The 15,271-nt window shown below is 31.5% G+C and overlaps 1 protein-coding gene and 2 long non-coding RNA genes across 5 annotated transcripts in view; all 3 read right to left on the minus strand.

Moving 5' to 3' along the window:
• LOC148612082 (uncharacterized) overlaps positions 1-5,247 on the minus strand; it is a 9,521-nt gene extending 4,274 nt beyond the window's left edge. Inside the window, exons 1-2 of one of the 3 annotated variants that reach the window (XM_088593198.1) lie at positions 5,026-5,246; positions 1,003-1,220 (exon numbers count right to left, since the gene is read on the minus strand). Coding sequence is in view for 1 of the 3 variants with exons in the window: in XM_088593199.1 (XP_088449325.1) it covers positions 1,003-1,186 (184 nt within the window). In the remaining 2 variants the exon portion in view is untranslated. Of the gene's footprint in view, positions 1-1,002; positions 1,221-5,025 lie in introns of all 3 variants that reach the window. The other 2 variants (XM_088593197.1, XM_088593199.1) reach the window with 2 other exon arrangements.
• A 1,435-nt stretch (positions 5,248-6,682) lies between these two features.
• On the minus strand, positions 6,683-9,423 carry LOC148612083 (uncharacterized). Its single transcript, XR_015924304.1, has 2 exons — positions 9,169-9,423; positions 6,683-6,864 (listed from the first exon to the last, which is right to left on the minus strand). It is a non-coding gene; the product is annotated as an uncharacterized LOC148612083 (long non-coding RNA).
• A 3,612-nt stretch (positions 9,424-13,035) lies between these two features.
• Positions 13,036-14,043, minus strand: LOC148612084 (uncharacterized). The gene is made up of 3 exons (XR_015924616.1): positions 13,801-14,043; positions 13,342-13,446; positions 13,036-13,083 (listed from the first exon to the last, which is right to left on the minus strand). It is a non-coding gene; the product is annotated as an uncharacterized LOC148612084 (long non-coding RNA).
• Between the last annotated feature and the right edge of the window lie 1,228 nt (positions 14,044-15,271).

Here is a 15,271-nt window from a genome sequence, read left to right on the forward strand (position 1 = left end):
TTTTGACCTCTAGAATTTGAATTTCGTTGCGTCATTTCTTATGTTTCGCCCTATTATTTTAAATTCGTTTGAGTTTCATAAATCTTCAAAAATAAATTCTTCTAAAATCATTTAAAAAATAATTCATTTTCTTTTAAATTGAAAACGACTTGTGATATGTTTTTTTTTTTAGAATTTAATCTCAACGGACCTAAGAAACTCCCATAAAGCTTAATGCAGTTTTAATTTTTAATATTTTATTTTTATTGTTTTATGTTTGAATGTAGTAACAGCTATTTGAATTCCTGAATTGAATATCAACAACAAAAAATATATCGTCAGGATACATAACAAGGCTAGATCACTTCAGGTTGTTTAAATATCTATAGATGTCCACACAGAATAAGAAAGCATGCTTTTTTATGGTCGATTGACATCTTTTGATATTTAGATAAGTCGATTCCATATGACTCAGTTATTTTCCCGAATATTCAAATACAATTTAGCTGTTCCAGTACTTTAGAAAACTACAGAATAAAATATATATCTAATTGAAATTACATGAAGTATAATAAGAATGTTTTTGATTGTTGAAAATCCCGAAAATAATTTGTATGTACTATAGAACAAGTACTATCTTTAAAAAGGATAGCTAACGCAGTTTGTTATTTTTACCAAAATTTTCTGCATTTCATTTACGAAAATAACACACGGCACGCAATTTCAATGTTCAATACAGTTTTAACGAACGCCATTAAGCTTTTAGTATTTGGCCAATCGGGAAACACAATTGAGATCAGGTGACTTGCGTTTCCATAGAAAGCGTCTTCCAGGTCAAAGGGTAAAAAGCGAAACTATACCGACTGCGCCGCAAAAAAATTCTGCAGTAGAAAAGTGAAAATATTTTGAGAAATAAATTTGGTGTACTTGCTGCCTAAAACTCTCATAAAAAACAAAAATTACGAAAAGTATCTAATCTACATAAGACACCGTAATATGATGTATGGGGCATTAACTACCTACCTAATTCAGAAATACAGTGATCACAGCATCCACAAACACCTCCACTCTTAACAAATTCTCCATCACACGTAGATTCAGACACGGGTTTACAAGCAAAGGTGACGCATATACCAGGCGGGCAATAGGTCATAGCCTCACATGCACACATAAACATTGCAACCACCACCAGCATCACGAGCTTCATACTTCTTGTGGTTAATCTTTTTAGGTGTACGTATCTGTGCAAAAAATTAGTTTAGTTATAACGGTCGTGTATAAAGAACTATTTATATACTTGTAAAAGGTCATACAAATCACATTTTATGACAATTTTATATACTTTTTGTATAATTATACACCTTCATGTTTTACTGTTATTTAGAAAATTATTCTAATTAAAACAACCTTTTTGACTAAGCAATAAACAGTGAACGATATATAGATGATTTCAACTCATTCTTTAGTTTTACGAAATACAGAACCTTAAAAAATAGTTGATATAGATAACTTGTTACACCCCGCCCCATTTTGTATTTAATGTAGATTATAAAAAGTCTAATGGGATGTGTTAACTCTTTCATCTTATTTGCTAGTGCATTACTTTATAAACATATAGCATTGCTGTATTTTTTATATAGTCTAGTTGACCTAGTGGTCTAGAACGTTGAACATATTGCAGCGGTGTTGCCGTAGATGTCAGAGCAGAGACGTTTGTGTATACCGCTGAGAGAGCAACCAAATTTGCATTGCAAATTTGCAACTTCTCATCGATTCCAGAGTTTGGGTGTACCTTAGACTTGATATATAAGTTTAAAGAATTCGTTGTACAATCCTTTATAGTTATATAATGCATTTGCTTGTGCTGCATCGCCATGACTCAACGATCAGAAACCTACTAATATAACTGGTTCTAGCTTTATATATTCATAGGTGATAGATGTGACCGTCCTTCCTTCTTCCCTTCCTTCCGTTAAACAGAGGGTGATCCATTTTTCATTCGTTTTTACATTTACATCACTGAATGGAATTCAATGAAACTTTCACAGAATACTTATTATATATTTAGATTTCTATAATAGATTTTGATCAAATTGATTTGGATGTCAAAAGGTCAATGTTAGCAAACGAGGGATTGGGATGTAACGCAAGTGATCATTACGAAGTTTTCTAGTTTTATTGTTAAACACTGCTATTATATATTATGATTTCTGTCAATATTTTAGAATTGAACGCGTTTTTAACTGATTTCGTTCATTTATAAAACTATTAAAGTCCACTTTTTTAGATGAAATCGTTAAATTAAGTTCTAAATTATTTTGTTGATACTGTCAACTTCGATCGGCGGCTTCGTGTATGTGACAACAATTCTGAAAAAGGTGGAAAGTGTTCAGTTATCGTAATGTTTAAAAAAAATGTATGCCATGTAAAAACCAAAAACTGGAATAGTAAAAATGTATTATTATAAGTCTAAACAAAGTGCAAATAAGCGTTAGTCCTCAATTGCATCGAAATGTCTGACGAAATGTCAAGTTGTTTTTTTTGTTTTTGTTTTTTTTTTCGCAATATGTCTAAATGTTAAGTACAAAATCGCCTGTCAATCTACCATAATGAAAAGCAACATATCACGCATTAATTTCCAATAGTAGGATTAAATTTAATCACATTACTCTGTATCGTGACATCGGTAATTATATGTAATTTTGATTGTCACAACTGTAATTGTACTGTCTGTCCGTGTGTCTGTTAAACGACATTGTAACTCTAAATAGCAAAAATATGGAACGCCCTGGATTATTTTCTTACGCCGTTTCTTTTTACAATCCTGCATTAAGCAAAACACCCGACCAAGCCATCCTCTGATATATTTAAAAGTTGCTAGTTATTATTGAATACATATATGTCCGACTTCCAGATTTACACAGCCGGAATGAAATATTACATATAATATTCATAAGATTTTCGTGTGAAAATAATATGACAATACATAAAATTATTATAGTCACTTGGTCACATAGCATATAATATTATATGATAGCCGTGTGAAAATATTTTGACAATACATACAATTATTATAGTCGCTTAGTCATTTAGCACATAATATTCATATGATAGTCGTCTGGATATTAATAGGACAATACAAAATATTATTATAGTCACTTAGAAATGATTCGATAATGACATATATCATGTATTTAGATTATAATATACCTTTTGTACATGCATTATAAGTCTTTGATAAAATCCTATATCCTTTAGCCTATATTGCATACCCTATATCACATTCTTAGAGCTATATTGCATACCCTACATCGCACCCATTCACTGACCATACTTGAAATATAGTTGAAATAAATGATATAATGAACATGGCATGTCAAAACCTGTATCACATGTGATATCAACCCTCGACCTATATCACCCCGCAGGTCGGTGCGCCTTGGGATGATTTAGTAGTCCCGGGATGATACCACATTGGATACAGATTTTCACATGTAATATTCAGTATATTTTTACTAGTAATTTATCATTTCAATATCATGCGTAAATCATTTAAGTCCTTTATATTAATTTTAATGTATATTGAACTTGTTTCCCCTGTATCATTGATATGTTACTCATAAGAGAATTTCAAACATGTGCAAACTAATATATAAACTAATCATATCTCATTCGATGATATAGAACTTGTGTTGTATTGGATAGACGAAATTCCATCAACGTCAATTTCTTTTGTTGAAAACCGTTCTGACATTATGTAATGAGTCTGACTACGTTTACTTTTTACTTCTTTTTTTCATAGTTAAACAAATTTTTTAAACATTAATTACTTATATTAATTAAACGATTACCAACATAAACGTTTACTGAATGTAGTTAGAATCATTCATATTTTTCTAGACAAATGTTTGTATTTCCACGACTATTTCGTCTATTTTATGTCAACAGAAAATGCTTATACCCCAATTGTTATAACAAAATGTTTTATCTAAGGTCAATACGGCAATCTTTTCTTTTTGTGCTTCTATTTCCTGATATCTTCGAAGATGTCATCTCTGTATCTTTTTCTCCAGGATCCTAATTATATACAATGGTTAGGGTATATAAATATCGATATTGGCCTTCGACAATGCTAGAGTTTTGATACGATATATTTTGTGGTGTTTAATGGCTGATAACTACTGTAATCGATCGTGACGATGCATTCATTAATGGTTAATTTGGAAAATATAGTTATATTGTCATTTCAACAAACTATTTCAAAAGGAATATAACATTGTTTTTTTATTAAAGCTAAGTATAAACAAGGCTAGAATTAATTCTTCGAAATAGCTGAAGTCCCATCATCATACTCATTTTGCAATGTTAGATATACTCATCCGGTATGAATACTTCCAGTAATTAAGTAAAGGAAAAAATATACTGCGTTACAAAAACAAATCAACCGGCGTATAATCTAAAACTCAAACTGTGAATATCTTCTGAGGGTCACTATTAGGTCTTCAACAATTGTTAACACATCTTTGAGCAAGGCAAGCAGTGAAAGTTCGCAACATAAAGGTGAACAAATTCATGGTAACAGGACGGTAACAATTCCTTATACTCAAACTTAAAAGTTAAATATAACGACACAAAGACAACTTATTTACAAATATCTCCTGTCTGTCGATAGGCGCCTGTGCATGTAACCTGTGGTTAGGTTAATCTAGTTTTTAAACATCCACTAGTTCTAAAGAAAAGGTCGTTAACCGATATTTTGATAAAGAACCATGAAATATCATGTTTTGTATCAAAGTTGTGTATCGGTAAGACAAAAACAATAAATGTAATCGAAGTTTATGATATCGAAATCCCTTCCTTATACAAAAGCTTTACTGTAAGGTCTATGTTTCGTTTATTCAAGTCGGACACTGAATAAACAAATTCGAGCAAAATTATATTTTTTAAATTGTAAATACCATAGGATGATGTAACAGGGATATAACAATCTTGTAAGTAAGTAATCTAAACTGTACATTGACGGTCTGTATTAAATATTCCACTTACCTAATTGCTGAATGCAATTGTCAGAACATCCACATACCCCTCCATTCTTCACCAAACTTCCTTTACAAGGCAAGACTGGTTTACATGGTTTAAAGTTATCGCAGATATTCGACGTACACAAAATCATTGCCTCGGATGCGATAGCAAGTAAGACGACACCTATCATACACGGAACAAGGAACTTCATTTTGTGGTTGACAATTGTTTCAAAATTAGTATTAATTTATACTATGATGTTTTTGCTTGAGGTCATACCGATGAGACTTTAGATGTTTAATATCTAATAGCACATGAAATAATTAGTATACAAGCTGTTGCAAGTTTCCCAATAATTAGCATAAAACAAGTAATGATTACTTCAAAAGTGTCTAGTTTTTCCTTTTGGCAAATTGTTATCATTTATTCTGAGCAGTCACAATACATTAACAATGTTTTTTCCAGTTAAACCTGTCTAACTAGACACTTTTCGAAGTACCTTCGTTTTATTTTGAATGTATTTTGAACATAAGTAAACCTTTCATCTGCCTTAACGGATCCATTTTACAGTCCAGAGGAGGATCGATTTAAACAGGTTTAACTGAACAAGTGCATTTTATTGTTTACTTCCAGGAACTGGAAACGCTGTATTACAGTCCAAAATCTTATATTTTACGCTTTTTCTTAACATTATTATCATGTGAAAATAGATATTTGTTAAATTGATTGGTATTTTTACACGAAAATATGTTTTGCATTTATATACTGAACCCAACTCTCTGAAAATGACAAATCTCTGCATTTGAATGGTAGACTAGGACCCATTCTCGTGAAACCGCGGAGTCAGATGACGAGACTTACTTACAACACTATACAAATAAATTTATTATATGAATATGAATATTTTTTTATATGCTGTACACCTGCGTCAAGGAGTAATCTCTCATCTCGTGTAATATTCGATCACTGACTATATAGAGTGTTTTGTTTTGACACCAAAACGAAACATTGTTTTGAAGTTCCAAGGATGTCGTTGGATTAAAATGAAATAGTTGCTTTTTTGAGTTTTTTAGGGGGTGTTTGGTTTTTTCGTTTGTTTGTTTGTTTTTGTTTTTGTTTTTGTTTTTGTTTTTGTTTTTTGTTTTTGTTTTTTTTTCTTTTTTTACGCATGTTATTTTCGCTGAGAATAAAGACATTATTGCTGTGTTGATCTGTCTTACATTTGATACAGAAACTAGCTTTGATCGGATGAAAATACTTTGCACAGCCTCACATATTCCGACGGTTTTAAACCTCACTCTTATATCGGTTTTATATCACTGCACTTTTAATGTCTTTATATATTGTACTGCATTATTCGATAAAACATTGCTTAAAATAGAATATCGTAGATTTCAAGAGAATCAAAACCCCAAAATCTATTTTGCAACGTGAAATAAAACAAAAATAAATGAAACTATGGTTTATCATTATTAAATTAGTGACTTTGGATGAGGTTGATATCATTATTTATCAACTAGAGAGACCTAATAACTACCGAAGCCACTGGAAAATCATGATACTAACTGAAATTTAAAGTTATCAACTGTTTTTTTTTTTATTTTCTGAACTCTTTTGTTCCACGCCTGTCTGAATAAAACTAACATGCTCAAAGGTGAAATTCATGACAAAAATGTAAGCATTTGTGACATTCCTCATTTTTTTTTATTTCTAAGAAATGTACTGTATAATATCTTGGAAGTGTAATCGGTATCTACGTTGGAACGCATCGCAGGGTCTCCCAGTCGCACCGCAGTCCTACTTTACATTTGTAGTCTGGAACTGCATCTAGTAAAAGCATCTGGGAACAATTGTCACCTTCATCTAATTGATAAAAAAAGTTTTAATTTCAGTAACTTTGCATGCATATATGCTTTAAGAGTATTGCTTTTCTTCAGAGGTTTTTTGCCATCCCTAAGCCTCAGTTTTATACCAGTCCGGTGTCGCTTTCTGACGACTTTTTTTTTTCAAGACTTTATTGGACAATGTTAGAACCAATTCACATCAGGTATTCATTATCATTACCTTTATCTTTAGCTGACACAAATAATGAAACTGCAAGAAGTAATAATGACTTGTTTCCTGAAATGTTAGGCGGTTGTTAGGAAACGTTTTCAATAAAAACTATATTAAATGCAGATGACGTAGGGAAAAATGGCTCTACATGTCTACTTTTTAGCCACAAAGTATTTGTTTCAATGTTCAATATACATACTTCTTATTTTTTACTTAACTTAAAATAACGACTTATTATCTCGAATACATATCTTTTTCCTTTTCTCTACATGGCAGGGTTTTACAGCCACTGCAAAATCTTAAGTGATGATTCATCTTGCCAATACAGATTCGTTTTTTATTTATTATTATTTTTTCTATTAAACCATTGAACTTATTTATTCACAGTTTTTAATTTTTTTTCTCATCATTCAGGAGACAGAACGGAACAAATATACAGAAAACAAGATAATATAACGAGAATAGTAGGTATGGTGCAGATGTCAAGGAGACAACAACCCCATCCTGCCCAAGGCCACCCATTGGTCTTCAATGAACAAAAGGAAATCCCCATCCCACTGGGCAAGCTATAGCTGGCCACAAAAACATCATTATACAGTTACAGCAAAAGAGTTTCCTATATATACTCAAGTACCATAAAAATAAACTTAAGGTAAAAACAAAACAAGATATACAGAGGCCAGAAATTCCTGACTTGGGACAGGCGCAAAAAATGCAGCGAATTTAAAGTACTTTGGCTTGATCACAATCCTTCTCTAAAAATATTGGCACTGTGGAAAAAATATAGTACACAAATAAACACACCTAGAATCAATTTAAAAAGACAGGCCTGCAATTGATATATAGAAACTGAAATTACGCATATGTACAGACTAAGGACTACTAGAAGTTAACTGACATGCTAGCTCCATACCAGCTAGACTAATGAAGGACATATACATGTAGAACCAAATGAAAAGGTAAAATAATGAACGACCCAAGCGCACGTGATATCTTAGATTCCCAAGATTTTATAGAATTGCACGCGGAGTTATGTCATGATAGTTAAACAGAAGATAAATATAAAGAAATAAATTATTTTCTCTTTTCAATTGGTTTGAGTACTGAAAGATTTTGACCTCTAGAATTTGAATTTCGTTGCGTCATTTCTTATGTTTCGCCCTATTATTTTAAATTCGTTTGAGTTTCATAAATCTTCAAAAATAAATTCTTCTAAAATCATTTAAAAAATAATTCCTTTTCTTTTAAATTGAAAACGACTTGTGATATGTTTTTTTTTAGAATTTAATCTCAACGGACCTCAGAAACTCCCATAAAGCTTAATGCAGTTTAAATTTTTAATATTTTATTTTTATTGTTTTATGTTTGAATGTTGTAACAGCTGTTTGAATTCCTGAATTGAATATCAACAACAAAAAACATATCGTCAGGATACATAACAAGGCTAGGTCACTTCAGGTTGTTTAAATATCTATAGATGTCCACACAGAATAAGAAAGCATGCTTTTTTTATGGTCAATTGACATCTTTTGATATTTAGATAAGTCGATTCCATGTGACTCAGTTATGTACCCGAATATTCAAATACAAAGTAGCTGTTCCAGTACTTTAGAAAACTACAGAATAAAATATATATCTAATTGAAATTACATGAAGTATAATAAGAATGTTTTTGATTGTTGAAAATTCCGAAAATAATTTGTATGTACTATAGAACAAGTACTATTTTTAAAAGGGATAGCTAACGCAGTTTGTTATTTTTACCAAACTTTTCTGCATTTTATTTACGAAAATAACACACGGCACGCAATTTCAATGTTCAATACAGTTTTAACGAACGCCATTAAGCTTTTAGTATTTGGCCAATCGGGAAACACAATTGAGATCAGGTGACTTGCGTTTCCATAGAAAGCGTCTTCCAGGTCAAAGGGTAAAAAGCGAAACTATACCGACTGCGCCGGAAAAAAATTCTGCAGTAGAAAAGTGAAAACATTTTGAGAAATAAATTTGGTGTACTTGCTGCCTAAAACTCTCATAAAAAACAAAAATTACGAAAAGTATCTAATCTACATAAGACACCGTAATATGATGTATGGGGCATTAACTACCTACCTAATTCAGAAATACAGTGATCACAGCATCCACAAACACTTCCATTTTTAACAAATTCTCCATCACACGTAGACTCAGACACGGGTTTACAAGGATAGGTGTCGCATATACCAGGCGGGCAATAGAACATAGCCTGACATGCACACATAAACATTGCAACCACCACCACCAGCACGAGCTTCATACTTCTTGTGGTTAATCTTTTTAGGTGTACGTATCTGTGCAAAAAGTTAGTTTAGTTATCACGGTCGTGTATAAAGAATTATTTATATACTTGTAAAAGGTCATACAAATCTCATTTTATGACAATTTTATATACTTTTTGTATAATTATACAGCTTCATGTTTTACTGTTATTTTAGAAAATTATTCTAATTAAAACAACCTTTTTGACTAAGCAATAAACAGTGAACGATATATAGATGACTTCAACTCATTCTTTAGTTTTACGAAATACAGAACCTTAAAAAATAGTTGATATAGATAACTTGTTACACCCCGCCCCATTTTGTATTTAATGTAGATTATAAAAAGTCTAATGGGATGTGTTAACTCTTTCATCTTATTTGCTAGTGCATTACTTTATAAACATATAGCATTGCTGTATTTTTATATAGTCTAGTTGACCTAGTGGTCTAGAACGTTGAACATAGTGCAGCGGTGTTGCCGTAGATGTCAGAGCAGAGACGTTTGTGTATCCCGCTGAGAGAGCAACCAAATTTGCATTGCAAATTTGCAACTTCTCATCGATTCCAGAGTTTGGGTGTACCTTAGACTTGATATATAAGTTTAAAGAATTCGTTGTACAATCCTTTATAGTTATATAATGCATTTGCTTGTGCTGCATCGCCATGACCCAACGATCAGAAACCTACTAATATAACTGGTTCTAGCTTTATATATTCATAGGTGATAGATGTGACCGTCCTTCCTTCTTCCCTTCCTTCCGTTAAACAGAGGGTGATCCATCTTTCATTCGTTTTTACATTTACATCACTGAATGGAATTCAATGAAACTTTCACAGAATACTTATTATATATTTAGATTTCTATAATAGATTTTGATCAAATTGATTTGGATGTCAAAAGGTCAATGTTAGCAAACGAGGGATTGGGATGTAACGCAAGTGATCATTACGAAGTTTTCTAGTTTTATTGTTAAACACTGCTATTATATATTATGATTTCTGTCAATATTTTAGAATTGAACGCGTTTTTAACTGATTTCGTTCATTTATAAAACTATTAAAATCCCCTTTTTTAGATGAAATCGTTAAATTAAGTTCTAAATTATTTTGTTGATACTGTAAACTTCGATCGGCGGCTTCGTGTATGTGACAACAATTCTGGAAAAGGTGGAAAGTGTTCAGTTATCGTAATGTTTAAAAAAAATGTATGCCATGTAAAAACCAAAAACTGGAATAGTAAAAATGTATTATCATAAGTCTAAACAAAGTGCAAATAAGCGTTAGTCCTTAATTGCATCGAAATGTCTGACGAAATGTCAAGTTGGTTTTTTTTTTGTTTTTGTTTTTTTTTTCGCAATATGTCTAAATGTTAAGTACAAAATCGCCTGTCAATCTACCATAATGAAAAGCAACATATCACGCATTAATTTTCAATAGTAGGATTAAATTTAATCACATTACTCTGTATCGTGACATCGGTAATTATATGTAATTTTGATTGTCACAACTGTAATTGTACTGTCTGTCCGTGTGTCTGTTAAACGACATTGTAACTCTAAATAGCATAAATATGGAACGCCCTGGATTATTTTCTTACGCCGTTTCTTTTTACAATCCTGCATTAAGCAAAACACCCGACCAAGCCATCCTCTGATATATTTAAAAGTTGCTAGTTATTATTGAATACATATATGTCCGACTTCCAGATTTACACAGCCGGAATGAAATATTACATATAATATTCATAAGATTGTCGTGTGGAAATACTATCACAATACATAAAATTATTATAGTCACTTGGCCACATAGCATATAATATTATATGATAGCCGTGTGAAAATATTTTGACAATACATACAATTATCATAGTCGCTTAGTCATTTAGCACATAATATTCATATGATAGTCGTCTGGATATTAATAGGACAATACATAATATTATTATAGTCACTTAGAAATGATTCGATAATGACATATATCATGTATTTAGATTATAATATACCTTTTGTACATGCATTATAAGTCTTTGATAAAATCCTATATCCTTTAGCCTATATTGCATACCCTATGTCACATTCTTAGAGCTATATTGCATACCCTACATCGCACCCATTCACTGACCATACTTGAAATATAGTTGAAATAAATGATATAATGAACATGGCATGTCAAAACCTGTATCACATGTGATATCAACCCTCGACCTATATCACCCCGCAGGTCGGTGCGACTTGGGGTGATTTAGTAGTCCCAGGATGATACCACATTGGATACAGATTTTCACATGTAATATTCAATATATATTTACTAGTAATTTATCATTTCAATATCATGCGTAAATCATTTAAGTCCTTTATATTAATTTTCATGTATATTGAACTTATCTAAACCGAACACTTGTCGGTTTAGATAGGATTCAATGTAAAGATTTATGAATAATTATAACTAAGGAAGACCGAAAAATATGGTCTTATTTTCTGTATTTTATTACTTTTTTGTATTTTATTTGTATTCAGTTCCGTGTTACATTTTTAAATCTTATTGTTGTTGACCTTTTATTATTCTGATTTAAATAATTGCCTGGATAAGACTGGGTTTTTGGAATATGCAGGGTTCGCTTTTGACAGGTTTCACTAAATTCATATAATTATGATTCTTATTTGGAAATCATATGATAATCACACATTTTTTAACATATGATAATCGTTTAATCGTCATATGTAAATTTTGGCTTGATATATACATTTGTAATTCATATAAAATTGTTTCCCCATCATTGATCATGTATCATTGATATGTTAATCATAAGAGAATTTCAAACATGTACAAACTAATATATAAACTAATCATATCTCACTCGATGATATGTAACTTGTGCATTGCACCATGGCCAAGTTAGCTTTTTGGCTTTTAGAAGTCGATGGCTTGTCCGTAAAATATGAATTGTTCAAATTCAATGATTCATCGGACTCAAATAAATCTCAATTATGTGTATTGCAAAAGGCAAAAAAAAGCTTGATGAAAAGTGGTTTTAATTTACAAATTTATAGACGTTTGTGGACTACTTACTACGCTTTATCTTTTAGATGAAGGTGAAGTCTGTTTAGGTCAGGTTAGGTTCGAGATCCCGAATGCAAAGAGGGGCTATCGTGCAACAGGTGGAAAATGATATTCGTTTAGAAGTAGATCTCTTTTATATTTCTACGATATTATACAGTTCATTCCTTAGGAAATTCTCAAGATAAAAATAAAACTTGCTCTTGTTAGATTATTTTAGAGATTCCTCATACTTTTTAAGAAATACTTCCAAATCATCTTCAAAATATACAGAGGAAGATGTTTACAAATGCTGGAATTTTTAATCGACAACATATTTGTCTAGTGTGGTGGACGTGTTTTTCAATAAACGGTCGGCATTCCAATGGGAACAAATTGTGCTCCTTTACTTGCTGACCTATTCCTTCATTCTTATGAGGCTGACTTTATAGCTGATTTGATCCGAAAGAACAGTATCGTTTGGCTAGACGCTTTTATCTCAGTTTCCGCTATATAGATGATGTATTATCTTTAAGCAATCCTAATTTCGTGTTATTAAATGCTGCTGTTATATAATGGCTCTCAATCATGAAATTATAAAATTTTATACACTAATGAAATCGTAAAATAATTTATATTAATTATAAATCGTCTAGGAACCGATGAATTAAATACGCCGTGAGTGATCAAGCTGAAATAAAAAGGAAAAAAATACATTGCATGAACTTTTTTTCATTTTTTCCGTTTAAAGTCATTAAAATCTAAGAAATAGTTATTGTAGAAAATTTGTCGGTGAGCAGTCAATGGGAACTTTTTGCGGCAAAACACTTTTGGCATAATTATGCGAAAATGAATGAAACCGAAAAGGACACTAATTAATTTTGTCAGGATATAATAATCTACGATAAGAGCTTTATGTATTACATATCTACAGAAACATTCTCTATACCTTTAACACATATTCTCTTGTCAAAATCACATTGCAGCCCAGAGCGGCATTCATGAGTTACAGGACCGCCTAGCATCATTACCATAGTACAATCATTACCCTCATCTAAAATGAATGATTAATTTGTTTAGAAATATTATACAAATATTTTTTTGTTTTGATTTTGTTTTTGTTTTTGTTTGGATGCTGTTGTACTGTTTTGTATTGTTTTTGTTTTGAGGTTCCTTTATTTGCTGTAATTTGTGTTCTGTCGATAAATTTTCTTGTGTAAATTATTTCTAAGTTTAACTGTGCTTATCTCAGTATGCTGAAAACGACCTAGTTCTTTTACACAATTGCAGAAAACGTAAACTTGTGACAAACAATCCTTTAAATCACTTTTGTAATACGTTATTCTTTGCATTCGTCTCTCAACATTCATGGACTTGCAACTGGTGGTAAAATTAATATTCCACTTACCTAATTGCTGAATGCAATTGTCACAACATCCACATACCCCTCCATTCTTCACGAATCTTCCTTTACAAGGCAAGACTGGTTTACATGGTTTAAAGTTATCGCAGATATTCGGCGTACACAAAATCATTGCCTCGGATGCGATAGCAAGTAAGACGACACCTATCATACACGGAACAAGGAACTTCATTTTGTGGTGGACAATTGTTTCAAAATTAGTATTAATTTATACTATGATGTTTTTGCCTGAGGTCATAACAATGTTTTTCCAGTTAAACCTGTCTAACTAGACACTTTTCGAAGTACCTTCGTTTTATTTTGAATGTATTTTGAACATAGGTAAACCTTTCATCTGCCTTAACGGATCCATTTTACAGTCCAGAGGAGGATCGATTTAAACAGGTTTCACTGAACAAGTGCATTTTATTGTTTACTTCCAGGAACTGGAAACGCTGTATTACAGTCCAAAATCTTATATTTTACGCTTTTTCCTAACATTATTATCATGTGAAAATAGATATTTGTTAAATTGATTGGTATTTTTACACGAAAATATGTTTTGCATTTATATACTGAACCCAACTCTCTGAAAATGACAAATCTCTGCATTTGAATGGTAGACTAGGACCCATTCTCGTGAAACCGCGGAGTCAGATGACGAGACTTACAACACTATGCAAATAAATCTATTATATGAATATGAATAATTTTTATATGCTGTACACCTGCGTCAAGGAGTAATCTCTCATCTCGTGTAATATTCGATCACTGACTATATAGAGTGTTTTGTTTTGACACCAAAACGAAACATTGTTTTGAAGTTCCAAGGATGTCGTTGGATTAAAATGAAATAGTTGCTTTTTTGAGGTTTTTTAGGGGTGTTTGGTTTTTTCGTTTGTTTGTTTGTTTTTGTTTTTGTTTTTGTTTGTTTGTTTTTGTTTGTTTTTTTTTCTTTTTTTACGCATGTTATTTTCGCTGAGAATAAAGACATTATTGCTGTGTTGATCTGTCTTACATTTGAAACAGCAACTAGCTTTGATCGGACGAAAATACTTTGCACAGCCTAACATATTCCGACGGTTTTAAGCCTCACTCTTATATCGGTTTTATATCACTGCACTTTTAATGTCTTTATATATTGTACTGCATTATTCGATAAAACATTGCTTAAAATAGAATATCGTAGATTTCAAGAGAATCAAAACCCCAAAATCTATTTTGCAACGTGAAATAAAACAAAAATAAATGAAACTATGGTTTATCATTATTAAATTAGTGACTTTGGATGAGGTTGATATCATTATTTATCAACTAGAGAGACCTAATAACTACCGAAGCCACTGGAAAATCATGATACTAACTGAAATTTAAAGTTATCAACTGTTTTTTTTTATTTTCTGAACTCTTTTGTTCCACGCCTGTCTGAATAAAACTAACATGATCAAAGGTGAAATTCATGACAAAAATGTAAGCA

Source organism: Perna viridis, chromosome 7 (assembly GCF_037379345.1).
Source record: "Perna viridis isolate PV_CMFRI_1.1 ecotype Kerala chromosome 7, ASM3737934v1, whole genome shotgun sequence".
Classification (NCBI taxonomy): domain Eukaryota; kingdom Metazoa; phylum Mollusca; class Bivalvia; order Mytilida; family Mytilidae; genus Perna; species Perna viridis.